This window comes from Peromyscus eremicus, chromosome 23, assembly GCF_949786415.1.
Source record: "Peromyscus eremicus chromosome 23, PerEre_H2_v1, whole genome shotgun sequence".
Lineage (NCBI taxonomy): Eukaryota > Metazoa > Chordata > Mammalia > Rodentia > Cricetidae > Peromyscus > Peromyscus eremicus.
The window spans coordinates 11,633,170-11,657,151 of record NC_081438.1 but is presented as its reverse complement, the minus strand read 5'-3'; the positions used below and the strand labels follow the sequence as shown (position 1 = coordinate 11,657,151).

The 23,982-nt window shown below is 45.2% G+C and overlaps 2 protein-coding genes across 2 annotated transcripts in view; one reads left to right on the top strand and one right to left on the bottom strand.

Annotated features, from left to right (window-relative positions):
• Window positions 1–2,274: 2,274 nt before the first annotated feature.
• Window positions 2,275–5,600, top strand: LOC131898161 (disintegrin and metalloproteinase domain-containing protein 1b-like). Its single transcript, XM_059249265.1, has one exon. It carries the CDS (start codon window positions 2,787–2,789, stop codon window positions 5,112–5,114), a length of 2,328 nt encoding a protein of 775 aa, XP_059105248.1. The 5' UTR covers window positions 2,275–2,786; the 3' UTR covers window positions 5,115–5,600.
• A 3,354-nt stretch (window positions 5,601–8,954) lies between these two features.
• Window positions 8,955–23,982, bottom strand: part of Tmem116 (transmembrane protein 116) — a 42,483-nt gene continuing 27,455 nt past the window's right edge. Inside the window, exons 6-12 of the mRNA XM_059249762.1 lie at window positions 22,379–22,483; window positions 16,918–16,967; window positions 14,663–14,746; window positions 12,687–12,825; window positions 11,144–11,288; window positions 10,652–10,725; window positions 8,955–9,747 (exon numbers count right to left, since the gene is read on the bottom strand). Coding sequence (XP_059105745.1) covers window positions 9,541–9,747; window positions 10,652–10,725; window positions 11,144–11,288; window positions 12,687–12,825; window positions 14,663–14,746; window positions 16,918–16,967; window positions 22,379–22,483 — 804 coding nt within the window. The 3' untranslated portion in view covers window positions 8,955–9,540. The remainder of the gene's footprint in view (window positions 9,748–10,651; window positions 10,726–11,143; window positions 11,289–12,686; window positions 12,826–14,662; window positions 14,747–16,917; window positions 16,968–22,378; window positions 22,484–23,982) is intronic.

Here is a 23,982-nt window from a genome sequence, read left to right as displayed (position 1 = left end):
GAGCCACTGAGCCACAGGATAATGTGAAAGAAGCACTCCAAGGCATTGGTGTAAACCAGCAATTCTCGACCTGTGGATCATGACCTCTTTGGAGGTCGAATGACCCTTTCACAGGGGTTACATATCAGATATCCTGAATATCAGATATATTTACCTTCAATTCATAACAGTAGTGAAATTACAGTTATGAAGTAGCAACAAAAATAATCTTATGATTGGGGGTCACCACAACATGAGGAACTGTATTAAAAAAGTTGCAGCATTAAGAAGGTTGAGAACCACTGCTCTAGACAATGATTTCTTTTCTAAGACTTCTTCCCAAGGTCTCAGGCAAGTAAAAATAGAATAAGCATCTATCAAACTACAGAGGCAAGACACAGCCTGTGGAGCCTTGAAAATAGCCTTGTAAACCATTCATCCGCTAAGGGCTTACATTTTGAGAACATATGATGATCACACAGAGTTGAACACTAAAACCAAATTAATGCAAATTTTAAAACGGGCTAAGGAACTCCATAGACACTTCTCCAGAGAAGACACAGGTGTGGGTGCCATTCTGAGGCCATGCCTACACAGCACATACAAAAACCGAGATTTGATTTCCAGTATGGTGGAGTGACGAAAGGGCTGGGACACGTGGAAATAAGCTAGAGACTGGAGTGTCTGAAGCCCCACCACTGCGGGCACAAGCAGGGAGCCAGGGGATTTCTTTCTTTTCTTTTTCTTTTTTCTTTTTGTGACAGGGTTTCTCTGTGTAACTCTGGCTGTCCTGGAACTCACTCTGTAGACCAGGCTGATCTTGAACTCACAGGGATCTACCTGCCTGTGCCTCCTGAGTGCTGGGATTAAAGGCATGCGACACCACCCCTGGGGAAAGCAGGGGGATTTCTAATTGGAAGACACTCTGGGCTACATAGTTATTTCCAGGCTAATCTGTGATTCATCCTGAGATGTCTCAAAAGACAAACATTCTATCCAACAAAAAAACTCAAATAGCCAACAAATGTATGAAACAGTGCCCAATCACAGTGGTTATTGAGACAGTAGAAATCAAATCAGGGATCAAAACCAAATGCTGATGTGATGTGAGGGGAATTCGCACACGTTGTTGAGGTGGATTTGACCAGCACCGCCATTACAGAAAACACTATGAAGAGTTCTCACAAAACACAAGAGACTGTAGGAGCTATATGATCTAGCAGCTCCACAACTGGTTATGTTTCTAAAGAAGATGAATAATTATACCAGAGACACACCTGCTCTTCCATGGCTACTGCAGCTGTGTTCATGATAGCTCAGACATGCAGCCAACCTACTCCTTTGCTACGAAGTGGAGGGAACTGGTGGTCACGCCAAGTGGAATAAGTCAGGCAGCTAGAGGAACCACCATGTGTGCTAATCCTCTGTGGAGAAGGAAAAGGTTGATCTTGCTAAAGAGCAGAGTAGATGGTGGTCCCCAGAGACTGGGTACGGTAAAGGGAGTGGAAAACAGCTCAGTAAGATTCACCAACAGAGAATGGCTTCTAGGGTTAGCATAGTGGGTAAACCCTCTGTTAAAACAATGTGCCACTCTTCGAAGTCAATCAAAAAGCATGAGATCCCCAACATATAATGGTAATTAATACTTGAAGAGCTGGAAATACTTCCCACATTAATTACTGTATATTGTTTGCAAATATATCTTGTGAAAACTTAATTTGTGTGTCTGTGTGCACACCTGCATGAGTTCATGTGATCCTTGTGCATAGAGGCTAGGAGAAAGTCTCAGACATGTAATCCCACCAAATGTCAGGACCAGGAGGAAGATTAAGGGTTTCAGGCTAGCCTGAGCTACACAGCAAAACACTGCCCCATAAACAAAGAAACACACACAATCCATACATAACCCTAAGGGATCAATGTGTCAGGGTGACTATCAAGAGGGTGAGGCCTTTGAGACGCCAGCCACTGTGAACATGAACACATGTATGGGGAGGGTACCATGCCATCATCTTTGAATCATCATCAGCCTCTGAAAAGCCAAATCTGGAGCTAGGAAGAGTGACTATTGTCTTCCCCATGGGCTGCAACCCTAATCCCACTAGTGCTATAACACACAGCTAAGGGAGTTGGCTCCCTGGCCTGATCCAACAGCCTGGTCTCCCCTCTCAGAGTGGGTTAGGCCACTCCTGTCTATGGATCGAGGGCTTTAGAGGTCGGAAAACAGATACCAGAGTGTATGCACCTAAGGTATCTCCAGGATCCCTGATCTGGAACATCTGGGGTTAGCTGAGCAACTGACAACAGGAAGGATGGGAGAGCTGTGGGGGAGGGGTGTTCCGTATGGCTGAGTGAGCTGTGGGGATGTTATGTCCTCTCTCAAGGTAGTCTCACATTATAGAGTCCACAGTCGGTCACAGCACATCTCTCCATCTTACCAAAGAACTTAGTGATGGGACACTGGAGCTGACTCTGAAAGAAACCACCAAGAATGGAAGGTATCTGAGAGGGCACAGAGGTCAGAGGCACCAGAAGACACCCAGCCAGCAAGCTAAGCTCACAGACTGGGAAGTAACCACCACTTAACCCCCCAGCATACATGGGGGGATAATACTGGGGTCTCAATGTCAGGGAGAGCAGCTGCTGCCACTGCTTAACACAGTTGATGCCCCATAGCATCAACTGATTCAAGAAGGCCATGGCAGACATGGCCACAGTGATACACTTAGCCTCCTCCTTGTCTTCCAAGTAGACCCTATGTGGCTTTGTATAAGGTTGGGGGAGCACTTCAGTCTTGGGCTCCCCAGATGCAGAGACTGAGGCTGGGGCCAATGCCAGAACATTTGTATGTCAGGCTGGTGGCCATGTTGCTCTTGGTAGTAATTTTTCTCCCAAGTACATTCTGTGACACAGGATCTGTATATTACTCTTCCTATGAAACGGTCATCCCCAAGAGATTGCCAGTGCAGGGGAGTGAAGGTCCCGGAGGAAGGGCGTCCTACATGCTGCTGATGCAGGGCCAGCAGCAGCTGCTTCACCTGAAGGTAAAGGGAGACTACTCCGTGAGTAACTTCCCAGTCTACAGTTACCACAACGGCATCCTGGGGCAAGAGACGCCGCTCCTCTCACAGGACTGCCACTATGAAGGCTACATGGAAGGGGTGCCGGGCTCCTTTGTTTCTGTCAACATCTGTTCAGGCCTCAGGGGCGTCCTGATTAAGGAGGACACCTCCTACAGCATCGAGCCCGTGCTCTCTTCCAAAGGGTTCGAACACATCCTGTACACTGTGGCACATCAGCCTCAGGTCTCCTGCAGTGTCACTCCCAAAGACAGCCCAGGGGACACCAGGCAGCAGCAAGGGAGCAGGAAGCCCGATGGCCTGCAGGAGCTGTCTGACTTGTGGTCACACACCAAGTATGTGGAGATGTTCGCTGTGGTCAACCACCAGCGGTTCCAGATGTGGGGCAGCAACGTCAACAAGACGGTCCAGGCAGTAGTGGACATCATTGCTCTGGCCAACAGCTTCACTAGGGGACTAAACACAGAGGTGGTGCTGGTGGGCATGGAAATCTGGACAGAGGGGGACCCGATAGAGGTCCCGGTGGACCTGCAGGCTACACTGAGGAATTTCAACCGCTGGAGACAGGAGAAGCTCGTGGACCGGGCCAGGCACGATGTCGCACACTTGATCGTCGGGCATCACCCAGGACAGAATGAGGGCCAGGCGTTTCTCGACGGTGCCTGTTCAGACGTGTTTGCAGCAGCTGTGGAAGCCTTCCATCATGAAGACGTCCTGCTGTTTGCAGCGCTCATGGCCCACGAGCTGGGACACAACCTGGGTATCCATCACGACCACCCGGCCTGCGGCTGTGACCCTAAGCACTCCTGTCTCATGCACGAGAATATCACCAAGGACAGTGGCTTCAGCAACTGCAGCTCTGACGACTTCTACCGTTTCCTCCATGACCACAGAGGGGCCTGCCTGCTTGACAAGGCTTGGCGTCAAAGCCGCAAGCAGAGAGCTGCCCGTTGTGGAAATGGTGTGGTGGAGGAGCCCGAGGAGTGTGACTGTGGCAGGGCCTGTGACAGGAACCAGTGTTGTAATGAAAAGTGTAAATTTAAGGTGGGTGCACAGTGTAATAATGAGCCTTGCTGTTCTCGATGTAAATTTAAAAAGATGGGACAGATTTGTCGTCCTGCTGATGGAGCATGTGACCTGGACGAGTTCTGTAATGGGACCTCTGCAGTATGTCCTGAGGACAGGAGAGTACAAGATGGCTCTATATGCCATGAATTATACTTTTGTCTTAAAGGTCAATGCCTGGACCCTAGCTCTCAATGCTCACGTATTTTTGGGTATGGTGCACAGTCTGCCTCAGATGCATGCTACAGCTCTCTGAACAGCAAAGGGGACCGGTTTGGAAACTGTGGCCTTTCTTCTGAGTCTCCAAGAACTTATGTCAAATGTTCAGATCAAAATACGATGTGTGGGAAACTTATATGTACAGAATTAGGCTTCTTACCACCAATTAAACACAAACACATACTGATCCAGGTCCCTCACACAGTGGACTGGTGCTGGAGCATGGATGCTTCTGATGATGAAACAGAAGGCGCTGATGAAGGATATGTGAAGAACGCAACTAACTGTGGCACCCAGAAAGTTTGTAACAATTTCCTTTGTCAAGACTCGCTCATCACGTTCTTCCCCAACACTTCCTGCAGTGCAGATCTATCTTGTAATGGACATGGAGTTTGCAATGATTTAGGGAACTGCCATTGTTCATTTGGATTTGCACCCCCCGACTGCAAAAATGAAGGAAACGGAGGCAGTGTGGACAGTGGTCCCATCACTCAACCATCAAACGAAAATCCTACAGGAGATGTGGGTCTAAATGAGCAAAGTGAAAATGATTTGGCACTTAACATAAAGCTGATAGTTCTGGCTGCCATTTTGATACTCATAGTCCTCTTTATAACCATATGCATCATGCTTGCCTATGAAAAGTCAGAGCTGCCTTCTGAAGCAGAGCCTTCAGAGTTAGAGAAGTTTCCAGAAGGGACTGAAGAGGAAGAGGAAGAGGAGGAAGAGGAGGAGGAGGAAGAAAAAGAGGGAGAAGAGGAGGAGGAATAAGCAGGGAGGAACATAAAGCCAATAGCTGAGCCTTCTGCAGCCCTGAGAATGAGATGCTCAGTAATGCAAAGGCTGTGCAAACTGAGAGCTGGGAGGCTCTCACTAGGACTCCAGGGCCTAAAGACACACTGGAGGGAAGTAGAAGCCTCTGTCCTTACAGAGGTTGAGGAGTGTTTACACAGTCAGCATCTCAGTACTTTAGTTTTCAATTTCATTTGAACTTGTCACATAGATCTTTGGACATTCATGTTCTTGTATCTTTGGGCTAATTCTTTTGGTCACCAGAAACTGTATTTTAGGACATGCTTTCTTCCACATAGATTGTCTGGTGCTCCTGAATTTATCACTATCCCCAGGATTTTTATTCCAAGTAACAACTATCTATTATGTAAGGGCAATTTCCATGACTTTCATTGTTCTAACTTGACCAAAAATATATATGGGAGGGATGAGTCTTTAAATAAAACTGCTAACATTAGACATGTCTTTAGGTCCCATGTAATGTATTTGTTGAGTCTGTTCTTTTCGGTAGCTGTTTGGGAAATGTTGTTCCTCATAAGGAAGAGGGCCCGACTTTGGATCTTGAGTTAAGAAGCCGGCTTTACAGACATCAGCCTCAGCTCCAGGCAAAGCGTACTTGCTGTACAGTCATAAGGCCTGGAGTTCACAGCCTCACACTCACCAGGCAATAGACAAGACAGGTAACTTGTACATGCCCATAGCCCGAAGGGGCAAGAAACAGGATCACTGGGGCTTCATGGCTTCTGGCCCAGAGAATGCAAGCTCTGGGTGCAGGGGAAGACCCTGCTTCAAAGGGATAGGCTGAGAATGATAGAGGAGGATGCTGACCCCCTCTTCTACCTTGTATGCACGTGCACAGGCACTGCCCACTCTGTACATAAATGAGCGCTACATAACACACGCATATTAAAGAGGAAGAGGAAGCAGGAGCTAGCACTACGCCGGTCCCACCTGGGCAAGATGGGAGTGCTTGCCATATTGCCAGCTTTCAGAAGGCCGCGGCAAGGAGACTGCAAGTTTAAGGCCAGCCTGGGTTACCTAGGGAGGCTTAGTCTAAAAACAAAGCGAAACTGAACTGAGTTATTTTGTGCTCTGTTTCTAGAAAGTACAACCTTTCTCATTCATCATCTTGCCCACGTGCTTGTGGCATTACGAGGAAGATGTCCAGTACTCCACATGTTGGTACCCCATAGGACCACACTTTCCAACAGTCTAGTAATGTCTTGCTGCCCTCTCCCGGCCTTCTCTGGGCTGCCTCAGGCCAGCCCAACTCCAGCTCATTCCTCCGTTTCCTAAGCCAATTCCAGACTCTAGATTTGTCTTCAGACTTGGAGGGAACAAAGGGAAGTTGCGGTGTGAAATAGATGCGCAGATACTGATGCTCTGAAGTCCACAGGTCATGCTTCTCCTTGGGGGACCAGGAGCAGATGTGTCTGTCTCTCCTTGGGCCGGATCTCACATCTGTTCTCATCCCATTAAGTCAAACTGAACTCCCTTGTCTGGAGCTCAATTGAAGAAAAATAAAACAAGATAACCCCAAATTGATACAATTCCATACTCAAGAAAGACAAAGTGTTACTTTTGTTTGCTTTTGATATAGTGTCTCACATATGTAGCCCAGGCTGGCCTCAATCCCATGGTAATCTTTCTGCCTCAGCCTCTGGAGTCCTGAGATTACAGGTGTAAACTATCACGTGCAGATCAAAGTGTTACCTTGCCAGGCGGTGGTGGCACATGCCTTTAATCCTAGCATTTGGGAGGCAGAGCCAGGTGGATCTCTGTGAGTTCGAGGCCAGCCTGGGCTACAGAGTGAGTTCCAGGAAAGGTGCAAAGCTACACAGAGAAACCCTGTCTCAAAAAAAAAAAAAAATGACAACAAAAAAATCCAAAAAAGTGTTACCTGTATTTGAAAAAGAAAATGGCTTATTGTTTCTCCAAATTCTTCTGAAATGGAATTTTGTTGGTATGGTTGAGTGGGGAACGACTCAGCTAAGTGTTTTTTTTTTTTTCCCCAAGGAGAAAACAAGCTCTTCTATCAATAGAAGAAAAGTAAGAACAAGTTTTCACGATGCTTTGAGACTCAGCTTTCCAAATTCTCCATGTCTTATTAATCAGGCCTTCCCAGTGTGTGGGAAGAGGAGTCTTCCACTTCCCTATTCCATAAGCACACGCCCTGCAGCATCTAGTGTGTTATTATAGAAGACGTCACCACTTCTAGAGGGGAGACACTCCAACACTGGCCTTGACCCTACCTACGTGGTAGATTCTGGGTCCTTGAAGCTTATGGACATATTGGAATAGTGAACTGTAATTATAGGTGTTTCAAAGTTACTCATTTGTTTAATCAGATCTACAGGCAAAACTTGTCTTTACCAATGAGAATCTTTTTTGTGATTTCACTCCTATGAAGGCAAATCACAAACATTTCACTTTCCTAGAATAGTGAAGACAGACAGGATTTACACACTTGACTCATACTCCAATGGAGATGAGGTAAGATCCATATTTGAGGTTGCTACTATGTGTACTGTCATAAAGAAAGGATTTTAATGTCACAAACGTTGGGATGACAGTCCAGGCAAAAGAATGGGGTTTACGAATGCTGGAAGGCATCCCCATCTGGAGGGACATGGCCTATGAAGGGTTCGAGTATCAATGATGAGCATACCTTATCACGCCTGCACTCAGAACGCACACTTTCACAACACTGGGTCTCACCCTCTGGGTTCCTCAAGTTCTGGATGCTCCTCCCTTTAACAAAGAGATGTCTTCATTTCTCTTGCTCACCGTGTCCTATCTCCGCTTCTATATTGGCTATAGGTCTCTGAACCCTTGTTCTGGAAATCTCTGTGAACCTACTTCCACGTTTTCCAAATCCTTTCCATGTTCATATAAATATATGAGGGTATTTGCGGACCATCTTTTATAAATAAGCCTATTAATTTTTTCCAAAGTGGGCAACTCACTAAGTCTTAAATCTCAATGTTTTTTGTCTTAAATAATTCTTTATTACTAGTGTTCCATGGCATATTAGTATCTCTATAGTTATTTAAACTATGTTCTTATACATAGACACGCCTTTTGTTTTGGCTTTAGTTATTACAGACTGGATGCCGACAAAACCCACAAGTCAAAGCACAGGGCTTTCTTCTGGGTTCTGCTCCATGCCGTCTGCTGGTACATCCCCTACCACTCCCTAGGGCACAATTCTTGACCCGCAAGGCAAGGACTGATGGGTATGCTCAGGAAACTCCCTTTAGGTCACTTCTGTCCACTATATAAGCCTGTTTCTTCTGATCTAAATCCTGGAGACCTTCTGGTCTCACTGCTGCCCAGAAATACATCTCTACCAGTATGTCTGTGATAGAAATCCTAGGAAACTGCCTAGGTGCTGAACTGACAGCTGATGCTGTGGAGAAACAGAGCTGCCTTGGGCTCGGTAGAGCTCAAGGAACAATGCTGTTGGGAACACTGAGAACCCTGGGGCTGGTTGAGCTGTGGTGACTGCTGCCACTGTCCTGGGAGCCTGGGCTCTAATGATGGGACCTCTGTGCTTTCCACAGCAACTGTGATCAATCTCCCTCACCATGTACAGGACATAGGATTTGCTACCATAGCTGAATTGGTCACTAAGGAAGCTTTGCTCAGCCAGAAATATTTCAGATGAATACAGCCACCAAATCTACTTATATTTTAAAATAAAGTCTTACGAAACAGTCTACATAAAAACTGTTCTGTTCGCCGGGTGGTGGTGGTGGTGGTGGTGGTGGTGGCAGCGGCGGCGGCGGCGGCGGCGGCGGCGGCGGCGGCGCACGCCTTTAATCCCAGCACCCGGGAGGCAGAGGCAGGTGGATCTCTGTGAGTTCAAGGCCAGCCTGGTCTCCAAAGCGAGTTCCAGGAAAGGCGCAAAAGCTACACAGAGAAACCCTGTCTCGAAAAACCAAAAAACAAAAAAACTGTTTTGTTCAACACTGTGAACGAGGTATCTGCGGAGCACTGGGCTGGGCGAGCGTTCTCAGGCCCCCATGCAACCTCATTAGGACATCCCCCTGCGCACCAGCGAGCTGCTGCATGGCGTCCTACCTCCCCTGCTTTCACGGAGCAGGCCTTGCCAATGACACATATATCTGAACCTGATATTTATTTTTTCTTGAAGAGATGTAAATACGTCTAGTATTTGTCAAAGTAATGAGTCTCTTAGATAGAAAGCGGCTATATCTCCCTGAACAAGCACCTGGACAGATCCTTCCTAATTCACCCAGAATCGCTGCTGACCACAGCGTTCCATTCCCTTTCAGTTCTTCAGCCTGAGGTATGGCCAGAAGAGACAGAGGGTGTTCCCTGCAGCCCTGCAGAGTTCGCTCACGAAAAACATTCACTTCCTGGATGTTCCACTTCCACAGCTTCAAAGAATGGTGGAAGAGCTGGAAGCAAAAGCCAGAGAAGACTCCAGTGGATTTAGGCTCCTGCTATAGATTCTCTTCTGTGAGCACAGCAGTGGGGTCTGAGTATCTGCGTCACGGCGAGGCTCATGCTTTAGCTGCTGGAACTTGCACTGTGTATAGCCATATATGCCACAGTTGAGCAGACCCTGGGAGGCCGCCGTGAGAGCCTGGAGGAGATGAAGAGTGATGGGGTCCAACCTTCAGGCTTGTTGAGATCCAGGAATAGGTCCCTTGGCCCTTATTTATAAAGCGTGACTACACAACTAGTGTGTGTATATGTATGTGTGTGTGCGTGCGCGCACACGCACATGCGACAAAGCCCCAACCCTATTTGCAGTGCCATCATTCGAGCTATTGAACTATAGACAAGCTCATCTAAACTCTTCACAATGGGGCTGGAGAGATGGCTCAGAGGTTAAGAGCACCAACTGTTCTTCCAGAGATCCTGAGTTCAATTCCCAGCAACCATATGGTGGCTCACAACCATCTGTAATGAGATCCGGCGCCCTCTTCTGTGTACATAATAAATAATTCACATTGTATCTTGCTGTGGACAGCTGAAGGCTAGTTACATTGTCTGGTACATACACGAAGACAATAAAACGGCATCAACTGCTGACTTACTTCTCATAGAACACTGTTCTCAATCAGCATAGTTAGTCTAAAGTTTCCTTCTGATAATGGAGGAGAGAGGAGAAGCATTCCTTTACTGCTCACCATTCACTATGAACAGTTAATTTGTGTCATCTGATTCACTCTGGATAGGAGAGGATCATCACTACCAGTGCCTCACCAGAACATACCCCGGGAGATCTTATTCTACTGCCTGTATCTTCAACATATCAAAACCAAGTTCCCCAGAGACACATGTGCTCCAAACTATACCCAGAAACACTTAGACTAGCTTGCCTTTCAGGAAATGGTTATATTCCTCCTAAGTCAGCATAAACACTAGATGTTCTCTTTTGCAATGTACAAATGAATAGAAAAACTGTGTGTTCTCTAAACGGCAGTGTAAGAGAAGAAGGCACAAAGCACAAGACAAGAGATTCTGGCTTTGGAAGGTATTACCTGGAGCACAGAGAGGGCCATGTGCAGGGAGGTGTCCTGTGGCTTGGTCAGCTTTATGATCAGCAGTGTGACAGCTGCAGATACACAATGTGTGAACTGTGTTAGCTCTCAGTGCACATGCCCGAACATTCCACGAACAGAAGCTACAGGTACCTGAAGATCAGCACTGAGATTAAACAGTTATATAAATCCCTGAGCCTTTGGCCTTCAGTTCTGGTCCTTACTGATTAAAACTTGCAGATGAATGCCAGGTGGAGTGGTACATGTCTTTTATCTTGCCTTTGAGGCAGAGGCTGTAGGTGGATCTCTCCAAGTTTGAGGCCAGCGGGGTCTACATAATGAGATCTTGTCTCAGAAAATAAAGCAATAAGTAAATAAATAAAATGTACAAGCTGGGAAGGAATAAGCAGTCATGATTTGGGTGAGATCATTTTGTTTGATGACCCCCACAGCTACCTTCTTCGCCTCCCAACTGTTTACTACGATACCCACCTGGGCCCCAGCAGCACACAAAGGCCACTGGGAAGAAGCGTACTCGTTGACCCACAGTGTAAATCACTGCCCACTGATCACTCTCCAGAACGCCTGTCGACTTCACAAACTTCTTATACAATGTCTGGGCATGGATGAGTAGGACCTAAACATGAGTGTCATTGTGAGTAATCAGCCTATGGCTTAGTCAGATTTTCCAGCATTTTAGAGGATACACTCTATAAGGAGCTCGTGTCAGGAAAAACCACTACCCTCCTTTACTGTGAGAGCAGACTTTGGAGAATTACCCATTGGGAATTTTCATGTCGACAAACAGTTAATGACCAAACTTTCAGTTATTATGTTCACGGTGTGAATGTCATCAACTCCCAGCTTTCCCCAACCTCAAACAAATCAGAACATATGGGAAGGTGTGCTGTCTTCTTGTAGAGGTGGGAATCAAACCCACAGACTTGTACATGATAGGCAAGCATTGTACTAATGACCTATATTCCTACCCAGGAAGTTAAAGTGAGTTCTAACTAGCCCATCTCTTAAAATATCTTATTAGACATGCTTCTAGACCATGTTTTATGCTTAATACCCTAAAGTTCATCAGTACAAAGGCTGAGATTAAATTCTCAACTCTGAGCAAAAAGGAGTTTTAGAAAATCTCTTCTCCAGCCTGGGCTACAGAGTGAGTTCCAGGAAATGCGCAAAGCTACACAGTAAAACCCTCTCTCTAAAAAACCAAAATAAATAAATATATAAAATATATATATAAAAAAACCCAAAAAAACAAAAACACAATTGACATTAAACTGGGCAAAAAGGGTGACAAAAAAAAAAAAAGAAAGAAAATCTCTTCTCAGCCAACCAATGGTGGCACACGCCTTTAATCTCAGAACTTGGAGGCAGAGGCAGGAAGATCTCTGTGAGTTTGAGGCCAGCCTAGTCTACATAGTGAGTTCCAGGACAGCCAGGGCTAAAGAAACCATCCCTGGGGGGTGGGGAGAGGAGAACATGCTTTCATTATCGGGGAAATTAAAGCAAAGCATGGGTCCTGTGTCACAGAATGTCACCTATACAAAGGATACATCTGCATCATATGATCTTTCTACTCTGGGTCCTCGTGGGAATCAAAGAAACACATTAATTCTACAGTGAATGTGATTGTCCCCTAACTAACACAGGTTTGTTTTTCTGTTCATAATTTGATTTTGGGAAGTCCAAAGAACAAAGATAGTGATTACACTGTCAACATCTCCTAGTCACTTTCTTTACATTTGTGTGTGTGTGTGTGTGTGTGTGTGTGTGTGTGTGTGTGTGTGTGTGAGAAATGATCTCCTATACAGTCCAGGAACTTCTGACCTCCTGTCTCAACTTCCCATGTTCTCATGTACTCTAGGGAAGTGTCCCACCAACTAAACTACATCCTCACAGCCATGGCCACTCCCCTGGTGCTGGGAGCATGGGAAATGCCTGCTGCATTGTGCCACTCTTGGAACACTGCCTATCTCTCCCAATCCTTCCTTTCCACAGTAACAGACAGGTTGCACCATACCGTGATGAGGAGGAGGCTGAAGAAAAAGCTGGCCAGGAAAACAGTGACACCATAAAAATAGAGTGTGCTGCAGACAGATGTGTTGGTGGAAGGCAGGGGTTCAATCATGGCTGACGGTGGTGAGTACATTAGGATGCACCTGGGGAAGAGAACCCGTGGACAGGACCATACTACAAGGACAAGACAGGCGGAACAAAACAAAAACTGAGCGTCTTAGCCAGGGTCACTATTGCTGTCGTGGAACACCATGGCCATAAGCAAGCTGGGAAGCAAAGGGCTTATTTGGCTTACTCTTCACATCTTAGTCCATCATTGAAGGAACTCAGGGCAGGAACCTGGAGGCAGGAGCTGATGCAGAGACCATGGAGGGGTGCTGCTTACTGGCTTGCTCCCCATGGCTTGCTCAGTCTGCTTTCTTATAGAACCCAGGACCACCAGCCCAGGGATTGCCCCACCCACCATGGACTGGTCCCCCCCCAACATCAACCCCTAATGAAGAAAATGTTCTACAGGCTTGCCTACAGCCGATCTTACGGAGGCACTTTCTTAATTAATGATCCCTCCAATCTGAGGCCTTTAGCTTCTGTCAGGTTGACAGAAAACTATCCAGCACAGTGAGTAACTGTGCTTATCATTTTTTGGGCTCTTGTCTGTAACTATAACATTCTGTTCCTTCACACAGATGAAATATCTTGAAATCACTCTATACTGTCTGTTTCCTTGTGTATCTTCAGCCTGACTACATCATGTTATGTCTAGAACCCATTTCGAAAATAAGCATTTTTTTTTAAGACAGGATCTGATATAGCCCAGGCTGGCCTCAAACTACTAAGTAGTTCAGGATGACCTTGAAACTCTGACCCGCATCCCCATCTCCTCTGTGCTGAGGTCACAGGTGTGCAACACACACACACACACACACACACACACACACACACACACACACACAGAGTATGTGGTGCTGGGGATCCAGACCAAGACTTTGTGTGAGCCCGGCAAACATTCTACTGCCTGAGCTACATCCGTAAGTAAACATACTGCTACGGCTAAAGAAGCCCCTTTTGATGCTAGGCAGCCATCTTGGTACCCACAAGCTCTTTGTCATTGACTCCAGTCCCTGGAAGATAAGTTCCCAGGATAGGAAGGAACAAAATTGAAGCCATTTTGAATAAAAGTTCCATCTTGAAAAGCAGGGTGAAATAAAGTTTAGGTTCCCAAGACCTCCTGAGGTTTTCCTGAGTGACTGACACCCTGGTTGGCAAGGTGAGACATGAATGGGGTAAGCTGCCCAGCCACACTTGAGTGGACCAACCAAGGAGGACAAGGTAAGTGAGCCACAGAACAGTGTTACTAGGAAAGTCCCTAATCTTTGGATCCTGGTTGGTGGAAATGTAACTGGGCACCTATGTCTGTGGTTGGTTTTTCTGCTTAAATATTTGCTGAAATGAATGTTCGGGGATGCAGTCAGTTCCCGGGTCTGTACTGTTGGATCTTGCTTTGCATGAGCTCCTGTGTTTGGGTTGTTTGGGGTCTTCTTGGACCCTACAACACCAGTACCCCTGACTCAGTAACAACCACCTAAAAATGTACAGCTCTAACTGCTTTTTTCCCTCTAACTTACTTATGCAGACACCTGAAGATTGTTTTGAGGTGCCTTAACCACTTAACTTGGCAGAACAGATCAGTTTTTATTTGCTTACATAGACATTGAAGGTCTTCATGTGCTTTTCCCCTTTAATAATCCTTCCCCAAACCCCTCCTGCATGGCAATCTTAAACTTGGTTCAGAGACTGTTCATCCTGCTAGCATTTAAACAATAACTATTTTATTTATAATTAGATTGAATCTATGATCTTTTCCCAGGGGACACAAACGCCATAATAAAACATCTTGGCTAGAAGGTATGTAGAATTGTTTCCCCTTCTTACTCTGTTATAGAAAAGAACAAATAAAAACCAGAGTTAGTCCTTCCTTACCTGTGGCTCTGGCTAAAGTTGTGGAAACATTCATTGACATTGCCCAGACAGAATACAGGTGTCATCAACAGCAGAGGTATCAGGCTGGAAGGAGAAAATTTATTGTGCAATTATCCAGAAAGTTTCGTGCCCTTCCCCTGTTAGTAAAATAGTCTCCTTCCTCCAACTATATTACTCCACCAACTCCCCACACCTGACATAGATGAAGAAAAACATCTCAAATACCATAGCTATCCCTATTTTCTATTTCCTGGAGAACTGCAGTGTGATGTGGATTTTATATCTAAGTCCATCTCCTAACAGTTTCTTGAGAATCTTTGAAATTATAGTCAGGTAAAAATCTGCTGGACAGTGGTGCATGCCTTTAATCCCAGCACTTGGGAGGCAGAGGAAGGTGGGTCTCTGTGAGTTTGAGGACAGCCTGGTCTACAGAGTGAGTTCCAGGACAGCCAGGGAGGGAGAGAAGGAGGGAGAGGGAGTGGGGTGTCTAAGGGATGGCAAGGTGGCTAGGGAGTTGGCTCACTCAGTAAGGCGCTTGCTATGCAAGCATGAGAATCTGAGTTTGATCCCCACTACTCACGAGAAATCAGGGAATGGTAGTGCATCTGGACCCTGGGGCTAGGGTTGGGGCAGGGACAGATGGATCCCCAGAGCTCACTGGCTAGCTAGCTTAGCCAGCTGGTGAACTCCAGGTTCAGTGAGAGATACTATCTCAAAAAAGAAGTTGCAAGGTGATAGAAAAAGACACACAACACCTGCTTCGATGTGCACACACTCCTCACATGCACGTGTGATGGGCATGCAAACACACACACAATCTAAGTAGGAGAAAAGAAAACAAATCAGAATCCAAGTGAGGCTGGGTGCAGGGATGCAGGCCTATCATCTCAGCATTCAGGAAGCTGAGGCAGAGGGATCTTGATTTCGAGGCCAGTCTGAGCTACATAGCAAGACTTGGTGTCAAAAAAGCAAAACAAAACAAAATTTACATGAAAAAAAAATACACATGAAAGAAAACTATGGCTGGTCAGCAGTGGCGCACTCCTTTAATCCCAGCACTCAGGAGGCAGAGTCCTGCAGATCTCTGTGAGTTCGAGGCCAGCCTGGTCTACAGAGCGAGATCCAGGACAGGTGCCAAAACTACACAGAGAAACCTTGTCTCAAAAAACAAAACAAAACAAAACAAAACAAAACAAAACAAGAAAGAAAAGAAAAGAAAACTACGGAGCTGCCAGACAGTGGTGGTGCACATCTTTAATCCCAGCACTCAGGAGGCAGAGGCAGGAGGATCTCTCTGAGTTCGAGGCCAGTCTGATCTACAGATTGAATTCCAGGACAGCCAGAGCTACAAAGAGAAACCCTGTCTAGAAAAAAAGCCAAACATAAACAAAAACAAAATGCAAAAACCCAACCAAACAAACAAACAAAAAAAGGAAACTAGGGCTGGAGAGATGGCTCAGAGGTTGAGAGCACTGACAGCTCTTCCAGAGGTCCTGAGTTCAATTCCCAGCCACCACATGGTGGCTCACAACCATCTGTAATGAGATCTAATGCCCTCTTCTGTGTACATGATAAATAAATAAAATCTTTAAAAAAAAAAAAAAAAAAGGAAACTATGGAGCAGCTCTGCAGGGTCTCCTTCACATTCAATGGCCAGATGAATTCTTGTGTTTACCTTTCCCGTGTGCTTACTCTTTAGACAACTGTTTATCCACTTAAATACAGCCATTGCCCTACAAGTCTAAAACCAATGTGACTACTTCTAGGTTCTTCTTGGACTAGGATTCTCAGACAACATTATAAGGTGGCCTGAGCTTGAGAGCTGGGCTCCTAAGGTCAAGTGTCTGCCACATAAGCTTGAGGACTGGAGTCAGGCACAGTGGGATGCCCAGAAGCCGGCCAGCCTGCTGTCCAGCACACTAGAGACAGATGTGAATCTCCAGGGTATGCAGCTGGTCTGACTAGCAGGTATGCTGAGCTCTGGGTTCAGTGCAAGACTGCCTCCATGTATAATAGAGAGAGCGGTAAGGGAAAGAGGCTGACATCAACCTCTGGACTCCACAGATGCATGCACCCGACACAGTCACAAAGAACTGGTGCTACAGAGTCCGAGTAAAACCCAGCTCACAACTCATCGACAAGTATGCTTGTTGCTTCCTATCATCTCCTGCTGTGAAGCCCCAGGAGTGACAGGAGAAATGAAGAGAAGAGGCCATTGTTCCTTGGCCACCTTACCAGGAAGACAAAAATCTTACCTTGACAAAATGAACACCACGTGACCACCTTGGTGAGTATGACTGATCACCTGTGAAAAGAATAGACATATGTGAAAAATGTTAGGACCAGTACCAAACTCTCCAGTAAACACACACACATGTACAGCAGCCCCATTGCTTTGTCAGCCATATTGTTTGTAGAATCCATCAAACAGTCAGTTCCCTTGGTACTGGAGATGACAGTGTTTTATCTATATCACTATGCTAAAAAGAAATAATAATAAAAAAAAAAAAACAGAAGACTACAGGAAGTAATTTAATCCAAGGTCTGAGTGCTGAAACAAATTCTTTTAGGAACAAAGGCATATATGAAATCAAAGAGTGTCTTATTCTTTTAGACCCAGAAAGGTATGGGTGAACAAAGCTATGCACAAGTTGGCTAGCACAAAGTATTAATAGGCTCATGCTGACATGACAGAGTCCATGAATACAAGGTCTTGAATACAAGACCACTGCATTCTAGAGGAGGGAGCATTTAGAATCTGGAGACCTAGAAGATGGTTCAATTGATGAAGTAGTCACTGAGCAAGCACAGGAACCTAAGTTCAGATCCCTAGCATCCACACCAGAAGCCAGGCAGAGCACCTCTTGTCAGTAACCCTAGCATTGTGGAGGAGGAAAGGAAAGACATACAGATCCTGGAGGCATCACAGGCCAATCAGACTAGCACAAATAGCAAAATCCAGCTTCAGTGAGAAATAATGTCTCAAAAACAAAAAACAAAAAGGTGGACTGTGGTGGGCAGTGGTGGTGCACGCCTTTAATCCCAGCACTCTGGAGGCAGAGGTAAGTGGATCTCTGTGAGTTCGAGGCCAGCTTGATCTACAGAGCGAGATCCAGGACATCCAGGACTGTTACATAGAGAAAAACCAAGAAAAACAAAAAAGGTGGAGAGCAGAAGAGGAAAGCAGTTGGTGTTGATGACTGATCTCTACTTACTGACGCACAGGCACACACACTGCACATACACCACACACACAGTATGTTACATTACATAGGGTGATGGAATATGTACTTATCATAGAAAAGTTTTGGGTTCAAATCCACAGCACTCCCAGACAGACAGACAGACAGACAGATGAACACTCCCCACGTGTATCCGAGACTGAACATTTATAGCAGCATGACGACTATGAACTTGGTATTCTGAAGGAAAGTTCATGGCCTGTGGGTTTGCCTTTCACACTGGCCAGCAGAGCCCCCACTCAGCCCCAGGCTTTGAGTGAAGTCCTGAACAAAGCCCTGGGGCTGCTGTGCTGTGAGGCACTCATCTGCCCAAAGAGAAGAAAACCAAGTCCCAGCTCTCCATAGTATCTTCCATTTATACAGACAAGTGTGTAAAGGGGTGAGCAGCCACAGGCCCTTCCTAACTGGAGACACCACGCAAGGTTAAGGGGCAGAAGACACCTATGCCTGGGGAACGCCCAGAGTGGGCCAGATAAAACGGCAGCAGAGTAGAATTCTGGTTGTACACAGCAGCTACTACCCGCACACGGCTACTTACACGAAATAAAATGAAAATGCCTGCCAGGCATGATGGCACATGCCTCTAAGCCCAGAATTTGAAAGGCAGAGGCAGTAGGATTGCTGTAAGTCAGAAGCCAGCCTAACTACAGATCAAGTTCTAATCCTGCCCCAGCCAGGGCTACAGAGTGAGGGACTCTGCTTCAAAGCCTGAGTGTCCCGCTTCAGTCCCTGCATTTTGTAGCTACATTACAAGTGGTCAGTGGCCACTTGTGGCTAGTAGCTACTAATATAAAACTCATTTACCACCAGTTGTGTAGAGGCAAGCAGATGCCTGTGAGTTAGTTCAAGGCCAGCCTGGCCTATACAGTAAAATCCTGCCTCAAAAGAAATTGTTTTTGGCCGGGTGGTGGTGGCGCACTCCTTTAATCCCAGCACCCCACCTGGGAGGCAGAGCCAGGCGGATCTCTGTGAGTTCGAGGCCAGCCTGGTCTACAGAGTGAGATCCAGGACAGGCACCAAAACTACACAGAGAAACCCTGTCTCAAAAAACAAACAAACAAAAGAATTGTTTTTGTTATTCCAAGAAGTTTCATTGAATAGCTTTTTACAGGCTGTAGTATCATCTTTAGGATGTTACTTATGGGCATTTTTCATGTTAAAGTTTCACTGATTTTTTTCCCCCTACTCTCTGAGAAGTGGGGATCAGAGAAAAGAAGAAAGAACATTCTCTGTTCTTCCTTCCCTTCCTTAACAGTGAACAACTTGAACAAAGCTAAAAAAAAAAAAAAGAAAGATGTCATTTTCACAGATCACAGAGCCTTGGTGCTGTGAGCTGGAAGAGGCACCATGGATCATATAGATAAATACTTAACTTTAAGATGAAAACTTGAGGTCTGATTGTCTTGGTTACATAGTAAGTTGTGGGCCAGCATGGGCTACATAGCAAGAGCCTTTTAAAGAAACAAAACATGAGAGATGATGTACCCAAGGCTATAAAGCAGACAAGTGACCCCAAACAATGCATTTATATCATTTGCTGAAAGCAAAAAATACAGAAATTGGAAGCATTCTTCTAAGAGTAATATCCACTATAAATGTTGAACTCAACATTTGGATATTAATTGATAAAGAACAATGTTTGTGGGGCTAGGGAGATGGCTAAGAGCACTGGCTGCTCTTCCAGAGGACCTGGGTTCAATTCCCAGCACCCACATGGCAGCTCACAGCTGTCTAACTCCTGTTCCAGTGGATCCAACATGCTCACTCAGACATACATGTAGGCAAAACCATAAATGCACATGAAAAAAATTTAAAAAATGTTATCTGGGTCAGTTGGAGATAGTGACTTCATCTCTTGTAAAACTCTGTTAAAGATTCTGTAAAGTATCTCCCTTTCCCTCCTTATGTGATATTTTCTGTGCTAGTCAATAAAGACAGAGCAAAGCCCTAGATGAGGGACAGACAGACACCGGGACAGAGTCACAAGACAGCCTTCAGGCAGGCACAAATTTAGACTCATACAACAGGCAGAGGACAAAAGACACAGAGATCATGAGGTAGAGATTCGAATCTGACTTGCTCTTGTTTAGATGACTCCAGAGGGAAATGCTTTTACTTCTATCCTCAATGCAACACTGATGCTTTATTGAGGACTCTGAGCTAATCGCTAATGCCTTTAATCCACACACTCCTCCACTTACTCACACAACAGATACTGGGCTATTTCACGTGTCCAATCTCCTTTGTTTAAGAAGTAATCTACAGGCTCTATGAAAAGGGTAGAGTAACTTTCTAGAGCGTTTATCACGCTCTTAACAAAAGTTTACTTTAAAAGAAATCAAATGACTATTGCAGAAGTAAGATTAGAATATTTAATAATGTGTATAAGATTAAAATGGGCCTGTGTTTTGTAGCACAGTTGGTCGAGTGTTTCCTAATGTTCTAGAGATCCTGGGTCCAATCTCAGCACCACATAAACTGGGTTTGGTGGTCCACACCTAGAATCCCAGCACTTGGGAAATAGAGGTAAGAAGATAAGAAGTCAAGATCCTTGACTATGTAGTGAATCTGGGGACAGCCTGGGCTACATGGGACCCTCTCCCAAAAACAAATAAATAACAATAACAACAAAAAGATTAAATCAGATGTGGTGGTGCATGCTTTTAATCCCAGCACTCGGGAGGCAGAGCCAGGCAGATCTCTGAGTTTCAGTTTGAGGCCAGTCTGGTCTACATGGGAGTTCCAGGACGGCCAAGGCTACACAGAGAAATTCTGTCTCAATAAACACACACACACACACACACACACACACACGATAAACAAATAAATTAAATTAAAAAAAAGAAATATATAAATTGGGTGGTGGTGGCGCATGCCTTTAATCCCAGCACTCAGGAAGCAGAAGCAGGTGGATCTTTGATTTGAGGCCAGGGTCTACAATGAGTTCCCAGACAGCCAGGGCTACACAGAGAAACCTTGTCTCAGAAAAAAAAAAATGTAAAGACTTTAGAAATAAAAACTGAGAAATCACAAATATATCACCCATCAGAATCAGTGATGTTCTCAAGGCATCAGAAATAAGAAACTCACTAGTCTAGGGGTACACATACATAATCCCAGCCCCTGGGAGGCGCAGGCAGAAAGAAGGGTTAGAAGTTGCAAACTAGCTGTAGCCAGTTCAAAGCCAGCCTAAGTCATGCGCTGCTGTCTCTAGAGTGAAACAGTAAGAAACTGAATTTACTACACAGGGAACTACGAACTGCTCAGTAGTAGGAAGGGTGATTCACACACGTGGAAGTGTGTGTTTCTCTTTGCTCCCTTCGTCCTCTGCTCTCCCTCTCCTTTGCCCCCTCATGGCCTGGTCCACTCTACCTCATGGCCAGGTTCAGTCTACTACTTTCCTTGCTCTGAACTCTTCCAGATGCCTCTGGCTGTACTCTCCCTCATATTTATAATAAAAACCTTCCCCTCAACCATAATAAAAATAAATACAAAAATAAAATATAAAAAATAAAGCACGGTGATAAATGAAAGCAAACATACATATGCATGCACACCCATACAGTGTTATTGTTACATAAAGTATCCAGAACAGCCAGTCTATAGGAAGGCACGTACATTTGAGAGCAGATAGTGTAAAGGACTTAATGGTAAATACAGAGAGTCCATTGGGGAGAGAAACATCCTGACACGGATATGATGACAGCACAACTTGACAAATTTACTAAGATGTGGATCCACATACTCAGAACAGATGGACTGTGTGCTGTGTGAAACACACGCACACACACTAAAGAACCCAGACACACGGTGGGCTTGGCCTTCTCTTTTACTGGAATGCTGGACAACAAAGTGCTCTCTGGATGCTTCCTGCCTTCGGACTGTCACGTAAGCATCCTTCTGCCTTTCCGCAAAACAACAGCTGTCACTCACACATACTGAAAACACAGCAGGGCAGAACATTTTCCCTTGACACTGGTTATCCTGAAACCCATATCAGCAGACAGCACCTTCCCTAACTCTTCTTCATGACCTATACTTTACTAACAATGATGGGTGACATGGAGCCAAAGCTTTCCCTTACTGAATCAAGCTGAGCAGGAATGGCAGCAGCATCAACAACATTCCTACATTAAAATCTTTTGTGTGGCAGGGGCAGTGGTGGCACATGCCTTTAATCCCAGCACCCAGGAGGCAGAGGCAGGTGGATCTCTGTGAGTTCATAGCCAGCCTGGTCTACAGAGCAAGTTCCAGGACAGCCAGGGCTATACAGAGAAACCCTGTCTCGAAAAACAAAACCAGCCAACCAACCAACCAACCAACCAAATCTTATGTGTGTCAAGGGAGGAGAGGAAGTAATGTCAAGAGATGGAAAGTCTGGGGACATTCTTTCATCAGTTTCCGCACACTCACTCATCAGTGTTGAGAGCTTGTACTGCTTACTGAGAACTGGGGGAGCCCCTTCTCTGCTTACCTGTGCAGCTGTGCCCTGTCCACTCTGGCTGTGTTTCATCCTCAGCTCCGTGTGCAGATACCAGATGTAACTGATGGTGTAGAGGAGTGAGGCAAGGTACAGTATCTAGGCGAGAGTCAAAACAACCCATCATAAATGTTCCATTCCCACTTCCTTAAATTTATTCCATTGTTCTCAGATGAGATCTAGCTTACCCAAATCATTCAGCTTCATCTTGCCCTTTGGACTGTTCAGAGGCACAGATATCCACCTCCTCTCATCTAACTGTTCCACTTTTCTGAGTATCTGTCAATCTATTATCATTATTATTGTGTGTGTAGCACAGCACACGTGTGTCAGAGGACAACTGTGGAGTGGGTTCTCTCCCTCCACCTCACCTGGGTTCTAGGGATGGAACTCAGTCACCAGGTTTATGTGGAAAGAGCTTTCACCTTCTGAACCATTTCATGGGCTCTGTGTTCAACTTTCAATAATGGTTGATATATTATTCCATTTTCATACTATACCAAAACATTGGAGGCAAGGTACTTTTGAGGAAAAGGGTTTTGGCTCATAGTTCTGGAGGTACAAGGTTTAGGGGTCTCATCTTGTGATACTGTCTTGATGTTAGAATCCTGGCATGGTGTCAATTATCTCAGCAGAAGATGAAGAACATGTATGTTAACTGTCTCTCTTTATAAAGCCACCAGGACTAACTCATGTGCTTTTAATAACCTTACAGTTCTCATCATCCCCTGAAGACTCCATCCCCACTAAACAGCAGAGTAAGTCTCCAACCTTCCAATGCTATACATATGAATCATGTAAAAGTTAGTGTCTATGTGTGTGTACACACTTATCTGCAAGACTTGGGTAATTAAAGTACTACACAAATTTGATGTGGACAAAAAACCATAGAAATAGCCTATGGTATTTGAACTAAACCTTTCATTCAAAACTTAGACTACACAGGCAAGATAACTTTAAAAACAAAAAAGGGACCTCAGTTATCCCATGCTGGACTTGGATTTGCTATGTAACCAAGAATGGTCCTTTAGTTTTCTTGAGACAGGGTATCTCTATGTAGTCCTAGCTGTCCTAAAGCTCACTATGTACATCAGGTAGGCTCCTTGATTTCACACAGATCCTCCTGCCTCTGCCTCTCAAGTGCTAGGATTAAAGATGTGGGCCACCAGAGTTTCAAAAATGGTCTTAAACTCGATCTCCTGCCTCTACCTCTCAAGTTTATGTACCACTCCAAGTTTATGGAGTGTTGTGCTTGAACCCAGGGCTTCTTACATGTAAAAGCAAGTGCTCTATTAATTGATACATCCCCAGCACTGATGTTTAAAAGGTCTTTCAGAAAATCAGGTGCTAGAGAGATGGCTCAGCAAGGAAAGGCATTTACTGTCAGCCCTGGCATTTGAACTGAATTTGATCTGCAGAACTCATAAAGTGGGGAGAATGGATTTTTGAAAGTTGTCCTCTGACCTCCACACACACACCATGGCATAAAAGACCATACAAGTAAAATAAGCAAATAAATATAATAATAATTTAGGAAAAAATAAAAAAGAAACGGACTTATGGGAACTGGAGAGATGGCTTCGTAGTTAAAAGCACTT

Bases quoted from the DNA above. Each gene is read 5' to 3' on its own strand.
- LOC131898161 (XM_059249265.1), top strand. From the start codon at position 2,787: ATGCAGAGACTGAGGCTGGGGCCAATGCCAGAACATTTGTATGTCAGG.